The sequence below is a fragment of the Callithrix jacchus genome, chromosome 7, assembly GCF_049354715.1.
Source record: "Callithrix jacchus isolate 240 chromosome 7, calJac240_pri, whole genome shotgun sequence".
NCBI lineage: Eukaryota > Metazoa > Chordata > Mammalia > Primates > Cebidae > Callithrix > Callithrix jacchus.
Genome location: NC_133508.1, coordinates 77013813 through 77037517, shown reverse-complemented (window position 1 = coordinate 77037517; position 23705 = coordinate 77013813). Strand labels below are relative to the sequence as shown.

The 23705-nt window shown below is 40.1% G+C and overlaps 1 protein-coding gene across 12 annotated transcripts; it reads right to left on the bottom strand.

Annotated features, from left to right (window-relative positions):
- Positions 1-2277: 2277 nt before the first annotated feature.
- Positions 2278-17745, bottom strand: ZFP69B (ZFP69 zinc finger protein B). 12 transcript variants are annotated; one of them, XM_054259194.2, is made up of 8 exons: positions 17647-17745; positions 16811-17165; positions 15472-15538; positions 13873-13968; positions 12807-12886; positions 10902-11028; positions 10533-10631; positions 2278-6218 (listed from the first exon to the last, which is right to left on the bottom strand). In XM_054259194.2, the coding sequence occupies exons 2-8, from the start codon at positions 16880-16882 to the stop codon at positions 5050-5052; spliced, it is 1710 nt and encodes a 569-aa protein (XP_054115169.2). In that variant the 5' UTR covers positions 16883-17165; positions 17647-17745; the 3' UTR covers positions 2278-5049. The 12 variants fall into 12 exon arrangements, with proteins under 12 accessions (XP_054115169.2, XP_054115170.2, XP_054115171.1 ...); XM_054259195.2 differs by having other exon boundaries at positions 10533-10628; XM_054259196.2 differs by lacking the exon at positions 15472-15538 and having other exon boundaries at positions 16759-17165.
- Between the last annotated feature and the right edge of the window lie 5960 nt (positions 17746-23705).

The following is a 23705-nucleotide window of genomic DNA, read 5'->3' as shown; positions in this document are numbered from 1 at the left end:
GGAATAATATTAGCACTCACTTCAGAGGATTTTGAGAATTAAATTAGTTGACATGTATAAAGCACTTAGAACAGTGTCTGGCACATTGTAAATTAATGATAAGTGTTAGCTACTGGTAACCACTGTGCTGGGCAGACAGAGGACCCTTTTAATCTAAGATTTGTGTCCTTTGATTCTGAAAAACTGTCTTATGTATATGTATTTCCTACCTTTCATTTCTTCTTCTCTTTATGGAGACTGGAAGCTTGGTCTTTACATGCAGGGTGTTTAGGCCATTGATATGGCTTGGCTCAGTGTCCCCACCCAAATCTCATCTCAGTTTATAATCCCCATGTGTCAAGGGAGAAAGGTGATTGGATCACAGGGGCAGTTTCCCCCATGCTGTTCCTGTGGAAGTAAGTTCCCATGAGATCTGATGGTTTTATGTGTTTGGAAGTCCCTCCTTCACTTTTCTCTCTCCTGCCACTTTTTGAAGAATCTGCTTCTCCTTCTCCTTCTGCCATGATTGCAAGTTTCCTGAGACGTCCCCAGGCATGTGTAACTGTGAGTCAATGAAACCTCTTTCCTTTATAAATTACCCAGTCTTGAGTATTTCTTTATAGCAGTGTGAAAGCAGACTAATATAATAAATTGGCCTTGATGTTTCCCTGAAATATTCACAAATGTCAGTTCCTTTTCTTTGGAGCCATCCGGTTTCTTTTTCTTTGTCTTTTTATTTTTTTAGAGATGGAGTCTCACTCTGTCATCTAGGTTGAAGTGCAGTAAAGCAATCTTGGCTCACTGCAACCTCTGCCTTCCAGGCTCAAACAATCCTCCTACCTCAGCCTCCTGAGTAGCTGGGACCACAGGTGCATGCCACCATGCCTAGTTAAATTTTTGTGTTTGTGGTAGAGATGGGGTTTTACCATGTTGCCCAGGCTGGTCTTGAATTTCTGAGCTGAGAAAATCTACCAGCCTCAGCCTCCCAAAATGCTAGGATTACAGGCATGAGCCACCATGCCCAGCCTGCCAACCAGTTTCTCTAGAGGATTCCTCCAATCTCCTGCTGAGGTTGGCTGGAAGATGGTTGAAGGCATGAAAACCTGGCTTTCACTAGAAAAGGGTGCTGAGGGCACCCTTCAACAGTTCAATATGCTGCCTTACATCAGTTCCCATTTCAGCCATATTTTTACCTGTCTCTATTGTCTGGTGTCCCTGATTCTAGAACAGCTCTGGAATCAGGGACACCAAAGTCAATTCACAGATCACTAACATGCCATGAAATATTTTACTGGCACATAGTTAAGTGAGAAAAGTAAAAACAAATTTAGGAGTGTGTCATCAAGTTGATATAATATAAAGGGATGTTCCTGACTAGACATGGTGGCTCATGTCTGTAATCTCAGCACATTGGGAGACTGTTCCTTCACCAGAGAATAAACCTCTAGTCTCCTTGGGAATGAGGAAAGGGTAATAGGATGAAGAAAGGCATGAAGGAGGAATGTGTGCATAATAGTCAGCTGTACAGGTAGGTGAGGGGGGTCTAAGGATCTGACTTTAGAATTTCAATGAATCCCCATTTTCACCCCTCATTCTTCCATAATGCCCACTGTTTCCAAGGCCTCTGTCTTCCCAGGAACATCCTTGTGCCAGTACACTTTTCTGCAGACTCTGCTAAGTCAGTAACCACTCTTCTATTTTCTCCCTACCAAAAACTTGTCGGCATCTCATGTCTGTTTCTATATTCTCCTCTATTATCTTTTATACGCTCTATTTTGCTTATGCACTCAGGTTCATGAAATGAAGATAAACTCATATTGTTACTCAGCCATATTTAAATGCATTTTAAACAAATTAGGCTGGGCACAGTGGCTCACGCTTGTAATTCCAGAACTTTTGGAGGCTGATGCAGGTGATTGCCTGAGCTCAGGAGTTTGAGAACAGCCTGGGAAACATGGCAAAACCCCAACCTACAAAAAATTAAAAAATTAGCCAGGTGTAGTGGTATGTGCCTGTAGTCTCAGCTACTCAGGAGGTTGAAGTGGGAGATCACTTGAGCCCAGGAGGTTGAGGCTGCAGTGAGCCATGATCATGCCACTGCACTCCAGCCTGGGCAACAGAGTAAGACCCTGTCTCAACAAACAAACAAACAAACAAAAACAACCAAAACAAATTAACATAGAAATACTCTTTTATCTTAAACTATGTGGGTTATGGTTCTCAGAGGTATATAAATATTTGTCAACTTGCAAAGAAAAGGAAAAGGAAACAAAAAATAAGATTTCCTCACATGTAAAATGTAGGTAGGAAAGTATATGGATTGCATTTCTTTATTTTCATCATGGATTCATAGTTCAATTCAGTTCAATTCAAAACAATACATATTTACTGAGTCCCTTCTGTGTGCCAGGCACTGTTTTAGGCACTTGTGATACATCAGTGAACAAGACCTCTGCCCCCATGGAGCTTACATTATAGCAGGGGGAAACAACAGTAAACAATAAACTCAAACATGTAAAGTATCTAGGGTGTTAGAAGGTGATATATGAAACAAAAAACATAGAGCAGGTGAAGGGGGTATGGATTTCTCAATCTGGAAAGTATCTGCAGTATTAAACAGTGTGGACAGGAGAGGCTTCAGTAAGAAGGCAACAATTGAGCAAGGAGGAGAAGGTAAGGGTATAGGACATCTGCAACAGCCAGTGAAATGGCCCAAAGGTTAGAACAAGGCTGGAGTTTGGGAGAGGTCCTGGCTAGAGATGCAAATCTGGCAGTTGTTAAACACAGATGGTATTTTAAGCCAAAGACTGTATGAGATCATTGAGGCAGGAGCTATAGAGAAAAGTCATAGTCATATCTTTCAGGGAAAGAAGCAACTGGAGAAATTCAAATTCTTGGGAAATCTAAGACCACAGAAACATGGTAGAACAATTTTAACCAACAGTGTATATCCCCACTCTTTTTCTGCCCATCAGTGTTATGCAGGACTTAAGAGTTGGAGGCCAGCTTTTTTTAAGTAAATGTAGTAACAGAAAAAATTCTAGAGATACTGGTATATATTCTGGATTTACAGCTTTAGATAGCTCACATTGACAATACTCGGGTGACTGAACTGTTTGTTCTATCTCCACATAAAACAGTAAAAAGTTAAACTTCACTTACTTCCAATTATGTCTGTAAGGATGAACTATCTATTTCATTAAGTATAGTGAAGCATTAGGAGTCAATTCCTCCACTTCCCATATTTCGCTGTCTGAGTATGTCTCTGGCAGTCACCTTTCTCTGGTCCTCTTTGATGGGCCTCTTGATGTGTTGTTCTAGGGGCTATCTTAAGAGACATTTCCACTTGATATAAAGCACATTTCAAATCTAATATTGTATGCTTGCCAAAGGAAAACTTAAAATAAAGTTATCTGAAAGGTTTCTCCTCAGAATGATTTGTCAATAAATCTCTCTTCAAAAAGGCATCATTATGTTTTAAGGAATTGTGGTTAATTTGTATAGGTATAACAATGGCATTGTGGTTATGTTTTCAAAGATGTTTTTAGATACATTCAAAATATTTATGGATTAACAACAATAAAAAAATCCATCATTATAGATGGAAGTCTGCATAAATATCTTCAAAAATAATTCCTAGGCTCCAAGACAGCATTACAAATGTAATGTTTAAATAATTATTTCAACAAAATACTAAAGGAGTTGCTAAGGAATTTATAGCATATACACATACTAATCTGACCCTAAATGTTAGTCTGTTGTCATTTTTAATAATTTTACATACTATTGGTGGGAGAGTGAAAAATGACAGCCCTTGGGCCAAACGAAACCTAACAGCTGTTTTTTAAATGCAGTTTATGGGAACCACTATTGCACATCTTCATCACTGGTTCTCAACCAGGGGCAACTTTGGCCTCCAGGTATACCTGGCAATGTCTGGAGACATTTTTGGCTGTCACACTGGGGGAGGGGCAGCTATCAGCATTGAATGCTGGCATCTTGTGGGTAGAAGCCAAGGATGACCCTACACATCTCAGGATGCACAGGACAGCTTCCTATAGCAAAGTATTATCCAGTCCAAAATATTGGCAGTGCCAAGGTTCAGATATTCTATTTTATATATTGTCTCTGGCTATTTCTTTACTAAAATGGGAAAGTCAAATAGTTGTGACAGGGACCACATGGACCACCACACCTAACATATTTACTATTTGGCCCTTTACAGAAACTTTGCAAATTCTTGCTCTATAGAAAACCATTAAATATAATTATCTCATGTACAGTAAGTTATCTATCAATTCTAGAAATCTCCCTTTATTCTTCTAGAAATGAGATAATCAATATTTAATTTCTACATCTTCTAGCCATAAAAAGGGCTATAGTAAAAGGCTGTACTATATTTTATTCTGATTTATTAAAGGGATATTTAAAAGTGTTTCTTGAAAGTCAATCCACATATCACTAACATGCTATGAAATTTTCACTGGCACATAGTGAACTGAGAAAAGTAAAGACAAATGTGGGAATTTGACATAAAGCTGACGTAATATAAAGTGCTGCTCCTGGCCAAACATGGTGGCTCATGTCTGTAATCGCAGCATATTGGGAGACTGAGATGGGAAAACTGCTTGGGGCTGGGAGTTTGAGACCAGCCTAGCAACACAGTGAGACTGTCTCTACAAAATAATCATAATAAATTAGCCAGGCATAGTGGTACACATCTGTAGTCCTAGCTACTTGGAAAGCTGAGGCAGGAAGACTGCTTGAGCCTAGGAGTTTGAGGCTGCAGTGAATTATGATTACATCACTGCACTCCAGCCTGGGCAAGAGTGAAACGGTCTTTTAAAAAAGGGAGGGGGAGGAACTGTTTCCTACCTTTAAAAATATTAAAAAGTCCTTTCTTTTCTGAAATAATGCTGATAATAGGTGGTTGTTTTTAATATGGCAAAATTAATAGTTGGTAATATTGTGCCAAACCATTTTTTTAATGTTTTTGGAAATCCAAAAATCAGTGAACCACTGATTTAGAATCTTTTGCTCCAACAAAGGTTCTTTGATGTTAAGTATATTTCACACAACATCACTGAAGGTATTTCTTAAATGTGTTTTGCAGTGTCTAATAAGTGATGAACTACAGCTGAAGGCTTTTCCACACTCATTACAATCATAAGGTTTTTCTCCAGTATGAATTCTCTGATGTTTAGCAAAGGAAGAATCATGCCTAAAGGCTTTCCCACAATGACTGCATTCATAAGGTTTTACTCCAGTATGAACTCTCTGATGGATAGAAAGATGTATTCTCTGGCTAAAGGCTTTCCCACATTCTTTACATTTATATGGTCTTTCTCCAGTATGAGTTCTCTGGTGTTGAGTTAGGTATGTGCTATGGCTGAAGGTTTTACTACATACATTACAAATATAGGGTTTCACACCAGTATGAATAATCTCATGTTGCCTAAGGTGTCTAATCTGGAAAAATGCTTTTCCACAGTCTTTGCATGTAAAAGGTTTCTCTCTAACATGAGTTCTCAAATGCTGGATCAGTCCAATGCTCTGGCTGAAGGTTTTCTCACATACCCTACATTCATAGGGCTTCTCCCCAGTATGAATTCTAACATGTTGAGTAAGAGATGAAGGATGTCTGAAGGTTTTCCCACATTCCTTACATTCATAGGGTTTCTCACCAGTATGAATTCTCTGATGTGGAATAAGAGATGAACTCTGGCTAAAGGCTTTTCCACATTCCTTACATCTGAAAGGTTTCTCCCCAGTATGAATTCTCATGTGTTCAGTAAGGTGAATAAGCTGTTTGAAGATTTTTTCACAAATATTACATTCAAAGGTTTTCATTTTTGTATAACTCCTTGAATGATTAACTAAATCTATGTTGTATCTGCTTCTCTTTCCAGATGTGTTATATTTATGATCTCTTTTTCTTGGAAGACCTATTGATCCTGGCATAACTTCTGACTTCATGTTAATCCTTTTCTCAAATCTGTTAGATTCTCGGCCTCTCTCCTGAGAAAACCTTTTCTTGCTCATCAGGGGGATTTTCCCCTCACCCATTCTTTGGTTCTCTTGTTGGCTATCTAGCTTATTACAGTTGGAGATTCTTCCCAAGGTGGAATATAAGGTGATTCTTTTTGTAGATCTTTCCATCATTAGGCCATAGTGTAATTCTTCCCATGAAATATCATTCGGTAAGAATGACTCTTTGGTTTTTGTTTTGCTCTCCAAGTCTGAAAGAAATTAAAATAATAAAAATGACCCATATTTTCTGAACTTTAAAAATTAATTACCACAGTGAGAATGGGAGGAAAAAATAATATATACTAGGCACAGGAGTTCTGGATTATCTTAAAATGTGATTCTGCCACCTAGAGAGCTGATATGAATGCAAGTGAAGAAGTAGAGAAAAGAAGCTGTTAAAAGTAAGTAAGGTGGACCAAATATGGTAGCTCACACCTATTGTCCCAGCACTTTGGGAGGCCAAGGCAGGAGGATTGCTTCAGCCCAGGAGTTCGAGACCAGCCTGGGAAACAGAAAGAGACTCTGTCTCTTAAAAAAAAAAAAAAAAAAAAGAAAAAAAAAAAGGCTAGGCATGGTGGTGTGTGCCTATAGTTCCAGCTACTTGGGAGGCTGAGCTGCGAGGATCACTTCATATTTAAGCCTGTAATCATACTACTGCATTTCATCATAGACAACAGAGCAAAGCTCTGTCTCAAAGAAAAAAGTATGTAATATGACTTTAAGACATTAGGAGGCACTCATCCATGTGAAGTACAAGAAGAAGTAAACTAATAAGAGAATAAGAACAAATATCAAAAGATAAGATCAAGGAAGATAGAATTTTTTTCTGACAGGGTCTCACTCTGTCAACCAGACTGGAGTGCAGTGGTGTGATCATGGCTCACTGCAGCCTCGACCTGCTGGGCTCAAGCATCCTCTCACTTCAGTTACCCAAGTAGCTAGAACTTTAGGCACATGCCACCACATCTGGCTATTTTTGTCATTTTTTTGTAGAGATGGGGTTTCACCATGTTGCCCAGGCTGGTCTCAAAACTTCTGAGCTCAAGCAATCCAGCTGCCTCAGCCTCCCAAAGTGCTAGGATTACAGGTGTGAGCCACCATGCCTGGGTGGAAGATAGGATTCTAACATCATGTCATCTCAAGCCCATATTTCTATGACAGAGTTTTCTTTATTTACCAAAAAAAAAAGTATTTTAAAAGGCATTTCAAATACCTTTAAACACTAAAATAAAACACTGAATAACGTAGGAATGCACTGACTTTTGAAAAAGGATAGCATTTCCCTAACTGGAATAAAATTCCCTCCAGTCTCTGAGGTTTCTGAAATGTCTCTATTCATACATTTCCCACCAAAATGTATATGTGAATGTTTGCATTTGTACATATATGTTCTTAAATATACATCTGTGCAAAAAAAAGGGGGGGATTATGGTATACATATAGTTCTACATCTGTTTTAACTCTATATCTTTATGGGCCTCTTTTATTATCTGTTCATTGAATTTTATCTCATTCTTTATTTAAAAAGTTTTAAAATTGTTATGACTACGTCTTAGAGATGGGATCAGGCTATGTTGCTCAGGCTGGTCTCCAACTCCTCAACTCAAGTGATTCTCCTGCCTGAAACTTCTGAGTTGCTGGGAAGACTGAGTAAGCCCCAGCTAGGCTATCTCATTTTTTCTATAACTGCATTGCATTCTACTGTATGGACATAACATAATTTGACTTGTCCCTACTGAAAAACATTTCAGTTGTCTCCCATTTTTCACTATTCTAAAATCATACCACAGTGCATCATTATACATAAATGCTGTACACTTCTATCATTATTTCATTGGTTTTACTAAAGAGAAATTGATCAGTTATGGATATATGCACGCTCAGCAAATATGGGTGCCTTTCCCTGCATACTCACTGGATTTGATCAATCTTCACAGTTTTTGCCCATATAGGAAGCAGAAAATGGCTTCTCAATTTGTGACAAAATGTTAATTACCTTGTAAAATCTTTAAGGATAGAGAATATATATTTTATTCATAGTACACCTGGGATAAAATTTTTGGATGAAGGAGTTTCGCTGATATTTACCCTTACTATTCCTATCCCCCCATTTTGGGCTCTGCCAACCTAAAGCACCAATACTTCCTGTTCACAAAAAAATCTTAATCCTTAGGATTTCTAATCTCACTTTAGTAACAGCACATAAAAAGTGCTCAGAAATAGGTGAATAAATTTTGGAATCAGCTTAAAAAAGCAAACAGATGTTTAGATTACTGATTACAGGGAACAGGGAGATGTTTAATTTTTCTTTTTAGGTAACAGCAAGATAAATGTGGTATTTCAAGTGGTCAAATCTGGCAGTAACATTCAAGAAGATTCAGACAAAGAAAATAAGACATTAGCAAATGCAACTGGAAAGTTTAGTAACTCAGGCATAAAATGATGAAAACTTGCCTTAGTGTTGCCTCAACATAGGTGAACAGTAGAAGTGGATCTAACAGGTAATACTAAGGAAGAAGCTGTGGGGAACCAGGGAAAAACAGAGTAGAAAACATGCTTAATGTTCTTGCTGAGACCATAATTTATAGAGACTAAAAGAACAGAGGAGGTTAGGATGAGAAACTTGTTTAGATGAGAGGTCTTCTGTTTTTGGATGTACTGGGTTTGAAGTACAGTGCTTCTATGTGGAGATGTCATAAATGCCAGAGATACATAGGAATAGGGTTATATTTCATACAAAGATGAAAATATGGAGAATATGGGCATGGAAGGAATAGTTGAAACCATCACAAAACATCTGTGGGAATCTGTACAGAAATAGAGCAGTAGTGTAAAAAAGACAGAGGTTCCTCAGAAACCTGGGGACTGTGGCAGACTGCTGGTTACTCCCTAAACTCTGTTCTCCCCATTTTGGGACATGCAAATAGATGCTATTTCCCAATCTCCCTTGAATTAGATTGAATGAAGTCACAAAGGTCTCTCCTGTTAAGAGAACGAAAGTGAGGTGAACCACCCTAGACTGGCCCATAAAAACCTCCCAAATGAACTCCTTTGTGTGCTTATTCTATGTTGTCTAAATGCAGATGATGAGGAAACCCTAGGGGATAGAGAAGCCGCAAGGTAGAAGAAACCTTGGTCCTGAATCACCAGATGAAGAACAACTGTCCAGTGACAGTTCCAGGGCCCAGTGTAGTGGCTCATGCCTGTAATTGTAGCACTTTAGGAGGCTGAGGTGGGCAAATCACTTGAGGCCAAGAGTTCAAGACCAACCTGGCCAACATGATGAAACCCTGTCTCTACTAAAACTACAAAAAAGATTAGCCAGGTGCAGTGGCTCACACCTGTAATCTCAGCTACTCAGGAGGCTGAGGTGGGAGAATCACTTAAACCTGGGAGGTGGAGGTTGCAGTGAGCCAAGACTGTGCCACTGTACTCCACCCTGGGTGAAAGAGCAAGACTGTCTCAATAAAGAAAAAAAAAATTTCTCCAGATCAGAATATGATCAAGGAATACGTTCACATTCTGTTTGAGATAACTTGTAGTTCAAAATCTGTTGTGAAATTTTGTAGTCTATTTATTACAGTAGTTTAGCTTATCCTAACCTAGGCAGAAATCATGTACCTGCATTAAAAAAGACACTGATGAGAAACACTGAAAAAACAATAAGAGACAGAGGAGGCAAAAATTATTGAACTAGTTGACAGAGGAAAGAATATTAAGGTGGTGAGGTCTATATGTATAATCTAATGCAGCTGTGAAAAATAGTGCCTAAGAACATACAAACTGTGGAGTTAGCATGATTAGAATTAAGATATTGAGTCTACCAAGTAGTAGCTAATTGTCCTGTATACATTTCTTAATCAGCCTCCTTTTCCTCATTTGTAAAACAGAGCTAATGTAGGACTTACAGAGAACCCAGCTGTCATTCACAGAGAACCCAGGTAAATATCATTATTAGTATACTTAAATGTTAAAGAAGACTGTTAAAAGCCACTGGATCTTCTACAAACAAAGTCTGTGGTTGATTTCTCAGTCATAAATTATCTGGCATAAAAAGCTAAATTACACAAGTTAAAATGAGAGTTACAATTGAAACTGTGATCACAGAATAAGGCTTAGAAAAATATTGAATAGGAAACATTGAGAGAAAGTGAAACCAATGAGAAAATGATATGCAAGTCCAGTGAAGTGGACTGTGTTTAATGAGGACAGACCTGTGTAAATCTAAATGTACATGGGAAAGAAACTATGATCAGAGCAAGGTTTAGAATATTGGAGAAAGAGGTAAAAATCATGAAAGTCAGATCAAAAGACACGATAAAGGTTAACCCTGATGAGAAAGGCATCTCTTTTCCTCTAACTCAAGAGAGACTAATAAGAAGATGCAAATGTGGGGAAAGGGTGACAGAGATAACAGAAACAATTTTCTTGAATGTACCATCCACATGGCTTCAGTCTTCCCCACAGCTTGGAGGAGGCCTTGAGGGGAATTCTCTGGCTAACATCACAAAGGCCCCACTTACCTGAACTTGGAACTCCTGAAATCTCTCTCTCCATCAACCATGGTTCTTCTCCTTTCTCCAACTGAGAAATCAGGCCAGGTTTGGAAAGCTGATATCCTGCTTATGGGGAAGAAAAGACTGTATGTGCTGAGGTCACAGAGCCATCTCAAGAATTTAAATATGGTTCTTTGGTATTCAGGCTTTCTAAAAAAAGCAGAGTAGAGTAGAAAGAACAGAGCAGAAGAGCATAGCAATCCTGTCTGACATGGTGTTCAGAAGGAAACAGAAACCTCTAATACAGAACCCAAAGCCCAAACAAAGCACTTAATTTAGAAACAAAGGTTTTCATCTAACAGGTAGATTCTATTTTCAAGAGGAGACCATCCTTACCCACTGAGACCAGGTTCCCATAGTTCTCCAGCATCACCTCCCGGTACAGATTCCGGTGAGCAGGGGCCAGCTGCCCCCACTCCTCTTGAGTGAAGTCAACAGATACGTCTTTGAAGGTTAACAGTTCCTAGAGCATCAAATATGTTCCTTTTCAGCCAGACTTCAGGAAGTTGTTATGACCTTGTCTAGATGCTAAGAGATTCTAGTCACATTTTCCTACTCTCTTGCTAATCATTTAATTTATTCTAATGATTATAGATTACACATAATGGAGGTTATAAAACAATGCAAAAAACATGTAAGCTACCTCTGCAACTTACAATCTGGCTGTAGGGAAAATGTTTATGAAATAATAAAGACGGTCACAGTACAGTATACAGTAATTTTGACTAAAGACAATAAAGTTGAGGAGTATTTGGGGAAGTAGGGAGTTCAGAAGGGGCTAAAGCCACAAGAGAAGACAGGGACTTTGTTGGGCTGAAAGAATTAGAATACTTTAGCATGGGAGAAATAACCTTAATTAGGTTTTTCTGTTGCTAATAAAAGTATGAGAGAACAGCATATTTTTGGAGGGAGCAAGAAATGAAGACATCTGGACAGAGATAGACATTCTGGGGTATGAAGTATAAGGGCCTATTATATATGAGCTACAATAAATAACGATTTGACAATTATTTTTTAAAAATACTCTCAAACGCTAAGAGAATTCAGAAGCTGGAAAGCTGAAATAACAACAAATCCCCTAAGTATAGAGAATATCTTAATGCTTTTTTTATATTGTAAATAATTCTGAAATGCATTTCAGGCCTATTAGGCTGATGTTAGCATCCACATTTAATCTATAAGAAAGGTGAATTTACGGCTGGTTGCAGTGGCTCAAGCCTGTAATCCCAGCACTTTGGGAGGCCGAGGTGGGTGGATCACGAGGTCAAGAGATTGAGACCATCCTGGTCCACAAGGTGAAACCCCGTCTCTACTAAAAAATAAAAATAAAAAAATTAGCTGGGCATGGTGGCGTGTGCCTGTAATCCCAGCTACTCAGGAGGCTGAGGCGGGAGAATTGCTTGAACCCAGGAGGCAGAGGTTGCAGTGAGCCAAGATCGCGCCATTGCACTCCAGCCTGGGGAACAAGAGCGAAACTCCGTCTCAAAAAAAAAAAAAACCATGTGATTTTGGAGGCCAAGATCAATCCACTGCAAAACTCTTCTGTTCTCTAATGATACCCTCTTCTGTTTCTCTGACTACTCTAATTGTCTTGAGTTTCCCTGTCCCCCTGGGGTTTGGTAGTGCAGAGCTTTGCCAGTGCTATCAGTTTTCTGATTACTTCATTTAGGATACATGGCACACGGTTAAACTGCTCCTAGAAGTTTTCCTTCCTTTTCTGCTTAGCCTATTTAGCTCGTGTTCTTCATGACCTGCCAGTATCTTTTCACTCATTTCTTTTTTCAGCTACAGTTCTGCTCTAGGACTTGACCAAAAATCCTCATTTAGAGGTCATCAATGAAGTGTATACATCTCCAAAAATATCAGAAAATGATTCTGTTGACTTTTAAATGTTGCTTAAAATGACTCACGTTTGTCTTTCTCCCCAATGATATACGCGTTTCATGGGCAAGGACTGTTACATACTTCTCCTCTCTATCACTTTCTCTCACACACACACTTGTGGCCTCAGCACAATATATTTGTTGGACAAATGGCTAGAGGTTTGCAAAAACAAGAGGTTTCCTGTGGAGGTTACTACTGATGGAGAAATTACCTGTGAAATCAACTGACATGGCCTGGTTTTCTGAAGAACAGGCTAAGAAAAATCAATCCAGGAAGTTGAGCCAAACAAAATCAAAGTCCAGTGCTCCTAAAATCTGAGAAACAATGTCAAAAAAGTGACCAGAAACACCAACCCACCTGGGATTCTGCTGCTGGGGATCCAAGGGTCACTCTACTCTCTAAATTTTCTCCATGGGGAGGATCCTGAGGTAGCAGAGCTGGGGAAGGAAAAGAACCATGATGTTTGCATCTCCCCAAATCACCCAAATAGAGAAACTGCCTGCAGACCCACTCACTGTGGCTCCTCCCCGAAAACATTCACAAAGAGGAGTATTTAGAGCGACTCAAGAGCAGCCCAAAGCCTCCATAATGAGGAGGACATGCTGCAAGCTGCTTTCAGCATTAATATTTCCCAATGGTCTTAAAGAGATCCCTCAGGCCAATCTTTCGTTTAAAAAATCCCCAAAAATTTCCCCACTGACAAGAAAGAAAAATACAAATACTCCAACACAGATTTCTTTTTTTTTTACATTATTTTTAAATTATTATTATTTTGAGACAGAGTCTTGCTCTGTCGCCCAGGCTGGAGGGCAGTGGCATGATCTTGGCTCACAGCAACTTCCACCTCCCAGGTTCAGGCAATTCTTGTGCCTCAGCGTCCTGAGTAGCTGGAATTACAGGCATGTGCCACCATGTCCGGCTAATCAACATAGATTTCAAGATCCTCCGCAACCAGTCTAAGGCTTCTCCAAGTATTATCTTCTTCTCTAAACACTATCCTTCATCCACTGGACACACCTACTCACACAATCCTAGTACCATTCTTTGAACACATCTGGATAGTACCCAACCTAAATCCTATTTGGTGAAAAACTGAGATATCCTTCAGGCTCAGTTCAAGTAAAGTTTTCGCAGACACCCTTAACGAGAAGAAAGTTTCTTCTCTTCTATGCTTCCCAAAAGCTTGGTTTTTATGTCTATTCTAGTATCTATCTCAGGCTGCTTTCTACTTTATTTACTTGTATAATTATCTCTCTCAATTATTAATGAGTGTATGGGTAGAAACTGTATCTTCTTGTTGTTTTTTTTCCATCTGCTAAAGTGCTACACATAACATATTGCCAGCTTTCTAGAATTTAAGTAATACTGGCTGAATTTGAGGTATTAAAAATATGCACTAGAGGCCGGGTGTGGTGGTTCATACCTGTAATCCCAGCACTTTGGGAGGCTGAGGCAGGCAGATCACTTGAGATCAAGAGTTCAAGACCATCCTGGCCAACATGGTGAAACCCCATCTCTACTAAAATACAAAAAAAAAAAAAAAAAATTAGCCAGGCATAGTGGTTCGTGCCTGTAGTCCCAGCTACTCTGGAGGCTGAGGCAGGGGAATTGCTTGAACTGGGAGGCAGAGGTTCAGTGAACCAAGATTGAGCCACTGCACTCCAGCCTGGGTGACAGAGTAAGACTCTGTCTCTCTCTCTCTCTCTCTCTCTATATATATATATATATGCACTAGAAATTACTGTGCATGAATAACTGTCCTTGTATTTTATTCCAACTTTTTTTTTTTGAGACGGAGTCTTGTTCTGTCACCAGGCTACAGTGCAGTGGCTTGATCTCGGCTCACTGAACCTCTGCCTCTGGTTCAAGCGATTCCCCTGTCTCAGCCTCCCAAGTAGCTGGGACTACAGGCACGCATCACTATGCCTGGCTAATTTTTTTTTCTTGTATTTTAGTAGAGACGGGGTTTCACCACGTTGGCCAGGATGGTCTTAATCTCCGGACCTCATGATCCGCCCGCCTCGGCCTCCCAAAGTGCTGGGATTACAGGTATGAGCCACCACGCCCAGCCTATTCCAACTTTTTATCATGAATATTGAACACCCATCCATCCATCCATCATCTATATCCAACAATTGTTAACATTTACCACGTTTGCTTTACCTATTTTTTCTGAAGCATTTCAAAGTTGTTTGCATCATACTTTACCCCTAAATATTTCAAATAAGGATCTTCTCTTGTATATCCACAATACCATTTATCACAGCTATGAAAATTAACAACAATTCCATAGTAACATCTAAATATTCAGTCTATATTCAGATTTCCTCAACTGTTTCCTCAACTTTTATTCTGGATTTTTTCCAAACCAGGAGTTAATCAAGGCTCACACATTCGAAGTGGTTGTTAGCTCTGGTTTCTTTCACTCTAGTATAAGTACTTCCCCTCTCTTCATGACATTGTCTTTTTAAGATATAAGAACAGCCTGACTGTATCCTCAAGGTGGGGTTTATCTTATTTCTCTATCCCCTGTATTTTCTGTAAACTAGCAGTTCAGTCTTTAAACTTAATTTAAAATCACATTAAACATTTTTGGTAGGAATACCTTGTAGGTGATACCAGATGCTTTATAATACAGTATCCATAAAATATAAAATGGCTGGCTACTCCATTACTGAGACATTTGGTTAAAACTGTGACCACCACACATATACACCATGGAATATTATGCAGCAATCAAAAACGATGAGTTTGTGTCCTTTGTAGGGACATGGATGAATCTGGATAACATCATTCTCAGCAAACTGACACAAGAACAGAAAATGAAATACCGCATGTTCTCACTCATAGGCAGGTGATGAACAATGAGAACACATGGACACGGTGGGGAGCACTACACACTGGGGTCCATTGCGGGGGAATAGGGGAGGGACAGAGGGAGGGAGGAGCTGGGGAGGGACAGCATGGGGAGAAATGCCAGATGTGGGTGAAGGGAAGGAAGGCAGCAAATAACAGTGTGTACCTATGCAACTATCTTGCATGTTCTGCACATGTTCTGCAACTATCTTGCATGCTCTGCACCCCAAAACCTAAAATACAATAATAAAAAAAAAACTGTGACCACCAGACCTCAAGGAAAATTATGTTCTTTCTTTGCCATTTAGTAACTTGAGGGGATAATACTTTCTATCATGTGAGTATCTGTTCCCCATTAACCTTTCAATTATTTTATTTACAGTAAAAGATTCTATCATTCTTTCTTTCTTTCTTTTTGAGACAAGGTCTTGCTCTATCACCCAGCCTGGAGTGCAGTGGCATGATTTCAGCTCACTGAAACCTCCGCTTTCCTGGTTCAAGTGATTCTCGTGCCTCAGCCTCCTGAGTAGCTGGTGTTACAGGCATGTGACACCACGCCCAGCTAATTTTTGTATTTTTAGTAGAGATGGGGTTTCGTCATATTGGCTAGGCTGGTCTCAAACTCCTGGCCTCAAACTCTTGACCTCAAGCAATCTGCCTGCCTCAGCCTCACAAAGTGCTGGGATTATAAGCATGAGCCACCACACCTGGCCTCTTTCTACATTTATTATTGGCAGGCATTTTCTGTAAAAAGCTTTCCCTCACCAACCAAAGATGAGCTAAAAGGCAAAGCAAATGCATCATTCATTCCTATAATAACCTATTTTTCAAAGTAAGAAATCAGTGAATTAATCACCTCCAATGTTTGCAAATGAATTCCACCCCCCCAATCTTTCTCTATTTTAAGTGTCAACGTGATCATGTGGAATTTTACTTATTCAAGGTGTCACAATCAGTTTGGATACCTAAGCTTTCCCAAATTTGTCCAGCAAGAGACCCTTAAACGTGGCTCCTTTTGACACATATCCATTAGTCTTTAAACTCTTCCTTGCTTTCTAGCACAAGATACTCTAGGCCCACCTGGTACTTCCCTGGCTGCTTCTCCTGACCTAGTCACTAAGTTCCTGTGTGACCCTGGGTAAGTCTCCCATTTGATTTACATTTCCCCACTGTTAGAATAAGAAAAATCAGGTTAAGTCCATCCTGCCCCACATGGCCATGTGGAGGATGAAATGAAATAATATACATAACCATGACTCTGAAATACTGGTCCTAGGCTGAACTGGACACTACTACTACTTAGGAAAACCCCAGACCAAAAGTCACAATCAAGAACTGCAGAAACCTTCCACCCACTTGTCTCCCTAAGAGACGCTTCCACTCTAGTGTCTCATTCCATCTCACACTAAAGGGGATTGCTTTTCCTCCCTCTCTCCCATCAGTCTATTCTCACCTCCTTTAAACATTTTAGCCACATCCTCCCACAGGGCCACCCCCTCTGTGACCTTCTTTGGATGCTGCAACTTCACCCAGGTGCTGGCCTCAGTGGGCAGGGTGATCAGGAGCTGCTGCAGCATGACGACGTCTGCACTCCTTTCTGAGGACCCTCTGTCTTAGCCCATAGGGCTTGTCCACCTCTGATGAGGAAACTGCTGGAACCTCTGACGGGAGGCTTCTCCTTTAATCACCGACTCCTACTCCTCAATGTCCTCTCTCAGGAACCCAGGGAACATACAGTATCAACATCCGAGATTTGGACTTGTTTTTGTCAATGGTTCTTAAGGCGCATCTCCCAACTTGAGCTCCATCTGTCTCCTCAGCCGGCAGCTGGAGGTGCCAAGTATTTACTCTCAGCAGCCCCTGCAGATGCCAGGCAGAAGACATAAGAATCAGCAAAGGACCAAGAAGGCGCAGTCAAAGTGTAGAACGCTAGAACAAATACGGATCTCTGTAAAATATTTACAAAAGATACACGGAGGCAGTGGGCAGACACAGCTCACAAGGTTGAAAGCACCACGCAGGTGTCAGGAAGCACAAAGAGATGAATACAATCCAATTCTTTGTTTTAGCCAGTAATTATGTGTAAAGTAGTCGGGGATTTGGAATCCCATCACTTGTTGGCTGTAGCAACCACGAAGCCGTTAGACCTCGTCTCCTCCTCCCCAAATGAGAGGCTAGTCTTCCCCACAGAGCTGGACCCGCCCAGTCCTGCCCTCCCAGCCTTTGTCTGAGCCCGACGCCAGGGCTGTGAGAGCACCGCGCGCAACAGGGTGGCCGCGGGCGCAACTCGCGCCTCCCCGTTTGCCCAGCTCCGCAAAGCCCGGGACAGCCACCCGCTCACCCTCTCCCGCTGGGCCGCCACGCCCCCTTCTTTCCGCCGCTGCCGGCGGGTCGGAGCACTGCGCGGCGACGCTCCCACGTAGCGCCACGGCAAACAGACGGGACCCAGAGCGCCTGCGCGGCGACTGCCGAGCAAAGTTCCCGTCGTCCTCCCCGGGAGCCGCTCCGCGAGCTCAGACGCCCCTACCGGTGTGCGCGGGGTTCGCTGCATTCAAGGGCTCCCAGGATCCGATCCCGGAGAGCACCATCAGCCTGGCGGGAGGAGACGGAGCCTGCGTTCTTGGGCCGCAGACTCTGATGAGCAGCCATCTCTCCTCTGCCGGAAATATGCACGTGAACATTTAGGGTGAGCCTTTGAAACCCTGACAAAAGAGTGCCATCGGCATCACTTTTTGGGTGAAATGACCCTGGTGTAAAATAATCCATAGCACTTTGCCTGAATAGTTTGTATGTAGCAGTTATTTATTCTCAGCAGAAAGTTTAATGGATTCCAGTATATTATTAAAAGAATACCACAGTCAGTTTTCTGTTCTAGTATTCAATAAAAGTTCTCACGTTTATTGCTTACCTTGTATTTCTGAAATGCCAGAAAATTAACAAAAACAAAAAAATTATTACCTATAATTTCAGCAAGCAGCAGTAACCTTACTAACAGTTGGTGTACAGCCTTTCCTACACACACACAATGTTTTTCATACATTGTTATACATTTTCCACAACAGCAATTATACTGTAATGCTGTTTTATTGCTGAGTTCTCTCCCTCCAACAAAATAGGAGTACTTAACTCCAAATACATTTCTACATCAATAGTTTACAAATACGACTACTTAGGAAATAGAATACAATTATACTGTTTGCTGGCTATTATGAACCGAGAATGTTTGTGTTCTCCCGAATTTATCTTGAAGCCCTAATCCCCAATGTATTTGGAGGCTATTTAGAGATGGGGCCTTTGTGGAAGTAATTAAGGTTATATAAAGCATAAATAAAGGTGGGATCCTGCTCTGAGAGGATCAGTGTCCTCATAAGAAGAGATATTAGAGAGTTTGCTATCCTCCTCCCTCTCCCTTTCTCCTTTTCTTTCCCTCTCACCCTCTCCAGGCGCTGCAGGCACTAAGGAGAGGCCATGTGAGGAATTAGGGAGAAGGCTTCTGTCTGCAAGCCAGGAATATAGTCCTAGTCAGAAACTAACCCAACTGGACCTTATGTAGGACTTCGAGTCTCCACACTGAGAAAATAAATTTCCGTAGTTTAAGCCCCCCAGTCAATGGTATTTTCTTACAGCAGCCCAAGCTGATGAATACACTAGCATATCTTAGTTACAGAATATGAGGCTCTGTCCTAAGTGCATTTTGTGTTTTAACTGATGTTGTCATTATAGCAACCACTTGAAGTAAGTACTATTATTCCCACTTTACAGATAAGAAAACTGAGGTTTGGAGAAATTGAATAACTTGCCCAAGATCACATAGCTTACAAGTGGTGAATACAGGCAGTCTATATTCCTATCTGCTACTCAACAAAAATACAGCATGAAATACAGTACAATGTTAATGGTAGAATCTAAGTAGTGGTATAGAGATGCTCTGCTATTAGATTATTTCAATTTCCTGTATGTGTATATTTTTTTCATAATAAAATGTCAGAAAAATATAGCTAAGAATAAACAACACGAATTATGCAGGAAATTATAAATAAAACTCCAAATTTTTTATTTGAATGTAAGAATAGTGATATAATATATTCATGAGTTGGAATAGAACATTCTAAGTATGTCACTTCTCCTCCAACTCACATAAACCATGGTGCATCCCAATCAAAATTTCAACTTTTTTGGCCGGATGTGGTGGCTGATGCCTGTAATCCCAGCACTTTAGGAGGCTGAGGTGGGCGGAGCACCTGAGCTCAGGAGTTTGAGAACATCTGGCCAACATGGCGAATCCTGTCTCTACTAAAAATACAAAAATTAGCTGGGCATGGTGGCGTGCGCCTGCAATCCCAGCTACTCAGGAGGCTGAGGCAAGAGAATCCCTTGAACCAGGGAGGCAGAAGTTGCAGTGAACCGAGATTACACCACTGCACTCCAACCTGGGTGACAGAGCAAGACACCATCTCAAAAAAAAAAAATAAATTCAACTTTTCTTTTTACTGAACTAAATGATTATAAAGTTTAGCTGGTATGGCAAGTGTTCCAGAATGGCCAATAATGTTTTCCAACAATAATGAAGGCAGACTTGCCCTACAGATAGTGTATTATAGAGGCAAAATAATCAAAATAAGATAAAGCTAGTGCCAAAATATATTCATAAATCAGTGAGATGAAATTGAAAACTCAAAAACAGACTTGACACTTTATTGAAATTTAGCATATCATAAAGCTGGCATTTCAAAAACAGTTGAGTAATGATGGATTATTCAACAAATATTATTAGGACAACTAGTTAGCCATTTGGGGAACCATACGAATCTTCTCTGGCTGACAACAAAATACCATAGACTGGATGGCTTAACCAACAGAAATTAATTTTCTTATAGTTCTGGAGGCTGGGAAGTCCAAGATCAAGGTGTGAGCAAGGTATGTTTCCTTCTGAGGCCTCTTCTCTTGACTTGTAGGCAGCCACCATCGCCCTGTATGCTCCCAAGACCTCTTCTTATGTGCTTGAGGAGAGTGAGCTCTCTGAGGTCTCTTCTTTTAAGAACACTAATCCTATCAGATCAGGGCCCCACCCCATGACCTCATTTAAACTTATTAGTTCTTAAACGGTCCCATCTCCAAGTACAGTCACTTTGGGGGTTAGGGCTTCAACATATTCATTTGTGGGGAAACACAAATGTTCAGTCCAGAGCAGTAACAAAGTAAGTTGGGTTCCTGCTGTACATGTTACACGTCATATAATTTCAAGAAAGTAGTTTCTTTTTTCACTTTTTAATTACCCCATATTCTAATCAAAGTAAACTTTGTTTTAAAGTAAAAGCAAAACTGTTAATATGTTCACATAAAGGTGATTCTCTACATAGTTTTGGGATAAGAAACTATTCTACACATAATTTTGTGATAAAGGCTCTGCAATTTGTAAGTAACTAGCTCACCAGAATTGCTTTCTAAGTTAAAATGATTACTATTATTGTTGTTGTTGGAAGGATTCTGGAGTCTTCAGGAATTTGAGGAGGAACTGGTTAGCCTAGTCTGTGGAAGGTTAGGAACCAGTGCATTTCTGAGCACTGCAAAAAAGATGGAGAGATGCCCTCTAAACCACCACCCTTAACATGATTCAGTTCTGTCAACTTTCAGTTGTGTTACTCAGTTCAAAATTCCAAATTTTGACAGGATCATTTGATCATTTGGCTTTGACCAGGGGCCAGGGAGTGTCATGTGATAGAAAGACTTGACTTCTGGGCACCCACCCCATGAACAGTTAGCAGTTCCCAACAAAGGGGAAATGCTTCAGACTGAGGAAAAAGATGAATGTTCCTTAATTCATTTAATAACACAAGTAGAACTTTAAACCATGATTTATTAAGTACAAAAAAGAAAACTATAATTTATCACTGTAGGTACAAATCTTCTAAATAAAATATTGACAAATAGAACTAGTGATGAATTTTTTAAAATATATATAACCAACCAAGTTTTTCCCAGGAATAGAAGGGTGTTCCAATACCAGAAAGCATATTAACATAACCTATAACATCAAATTCAAGAGGAAAAACTATATGATCATGTCAATAGTCAGTGAAAAAGACTTTAATAAACTTCAGCAGTCATTTCCAGTACATCATTATCTGTTTAACAAGTAGTTAAAGAGCACTTACTGTTTGCCAACTGTTGTTCTAATTCATATAACTAAAAACTCTAAGTAACATAGGAATAGAAGATTACTTGCTATAGACTCAATGTTTCATCCCCACAAAATTCATATGTTAAATCCTAACTCCCAATGTGATGGTATTTGAAGGTGAGGCCTTTGGGAGGTGATGAGGTCATGAGGGTGGCGCCTTCGTGGGTGGGATTACTACCCTTATAAAAGAGGCCCCAGAGAGCTCCCTGTCCCTTCCTTCTACCATATAATGACACACCCAGAAGATGGTCTTTGGGAACCATCTGCTCAAACCTTGATCTTAGACTTCCCAGACTTTAGAACTGTGAGAAATAAATTCCTGTTGTTTATAAGTCACTCAGTCTATGGTCTTCTGTAATAGCAGTCCAAGCAGACTAAGATATTACTTCTAAGAAAGACTGTTTACAAAATAAATAAATAGCAAATGGTACTCTAAGTAGTTTAACAATAAAACCATTTCAAATAAAATCAGAAACTTGCCATCATATTAGTTTTTAACATTGCATTAGAGTATTTATCAAATAAAATAAGAAAACTAGCACAAATACTGGAAGAGATAGAGCTATGTCTTTTTGCTGATGACATGATACGGTATCTAGAAAAACCTGTCTCTAACAAAAACTGCTGGAATTAATAGGAGAATAGGTCTGAGATAGCTGCCTCCATAAGAAATACACACAAAATAAATATCTTCCTTGCTTTAGAAATAAGCACCTAGGGCCAGGCACTGTGGCTCATGTCTGTGATCCCAGCACTTTAGGAGCTGAGGCAGGCAGATCATGAGGTCAGGAGTCTGAGACCAGACTGACCAACATAGTGAAACACTGTCTCTGCTAAAAATACAAAAAATTAGCAAGGCATGGTGGTGGGCGCCTGTAATCCTAGCTACCCAGGAGACTGAGGCAGGAGAATCGCTTGAACCAAAAAGGCAGTGGTTTCAGTGAGCCAAGATTGCACCACTGCACATCTGCCTGGGCAGCAGTTCAAGACTCCATCTCAAAAAAAAAAAAAAATTCCATCCTCAGTAGCAGTGATCCTACCAATAACATATTTAGAACAAATTTAATAATAAGAAAATAAAGGTGGCTGGGCACAGTGGCTCAAGGCTGTAATCCCAGCACTTTGAGAGGCCAAGGCAGGAAGCGCATCACAAGGTCAGGCGATCAAGATCATCCTGCCCCACATAGTGAAACCCTGTCTCTACTGAAAATACCAAAAAATTAGCCAGGTGTCATGGCACACACCTATAGCCCTAGCTACTGGGGAGGCTGAGGCAGGAGAATTGCTTGAACCTGGGAGGCAGAGGCTGCAATAAGCTGAGGTCACTTCAGCCTGGCAACAGAGCAAGACTCCGTCTCAAAAAGAAAAAAAAAAGAAAGAAAAAGAAAAGAAAATTAAGGTGAAGAAAATACAAATAAAAAATTATTAAAAGACATAAAACAAGATTCATATAAATGAAAATGCATATCATTCATAGAGAAGATTTGCTATTATAACAATGTCAGAAAATATAAAATGATTATGATTCTCATTAGAGTCCCAACAGGGTTTTGTTTTGATTTTGGAACTAGATTTTAAAATCTTAAAATTTACATGCAAGAATAAAGGTCCAAGACAAGACAAGAAAAGTAAGGAAAAGAACAGTGAGGGGGGGACTTGCCTTACCACATAACACAACATACTAAAAATTTGGTTTCTCAGTCCATTTTGTACTGCTATAGTAGAATATCTGAGACTGGGTAATTTTTTAGTACAGATTTATTTCTTACTGTTCCGCAGTCTAGGAAGTCTGAGATCGAGGGGCCCATATCGGGCAAGGGCCTTCTTGCTGTCATCCCATGACAGAGGGCAGAAGTGCAAGACAGCTGGAGACAGCAGGAGATTGAACTCATAGCCTCAAGCTCTTTCATAATTGGCATTAATCCATTCATGAGGGGAACACCCTCACGACATACACACCTCCCATTAGAACCTACTTCCCAACACTTGCACTGGGAATGAAGTTTCCAACACCTACTTTCTGGGGGAAATTCAAACCATAGCAGTCACTATAGCCATATAATTATGATTCTGGTATGAAGGATGACAAAGAAACCAATAAAACGGAGTAGAGAATAATCCAAAATTGGTTCTAGTAAATCTGAGAATGTATTAAATGACGAAGATGGAGTCTCAATTCAGTAGGAAGTGAATGAATTGCTTAGTAAGTGAAGCCTACA

What these genes read in the sequence shown, in the direction of transcription:
- ZFP69B (XM_054259194.2), bottom strand. Translation starts at nt 16,882, where the DNA reads ATGCTGCAGCAGCTCCTGATCACCCTGCCCACTGAGGCCAGCACCTGG. An exon ending in AGTTGCAGCATCCAAAGAAG is followed by an intron (nt 15,539 to 16,810) that starts GTCACAGAGGGG and finishes ATTGTATTTTAG; the next exon opens with GTTTTGGGGTGCAGAGCATG. An exon ending in CCCCAGCAGCAGAATCCCAG is followed by an intron (nt 11,029 to 12,806) that starts GTGGGTTGGTGT and finishes TTGATGCTCTAG; the next exon opens with GAACTGTTAACCTTCAAAGA.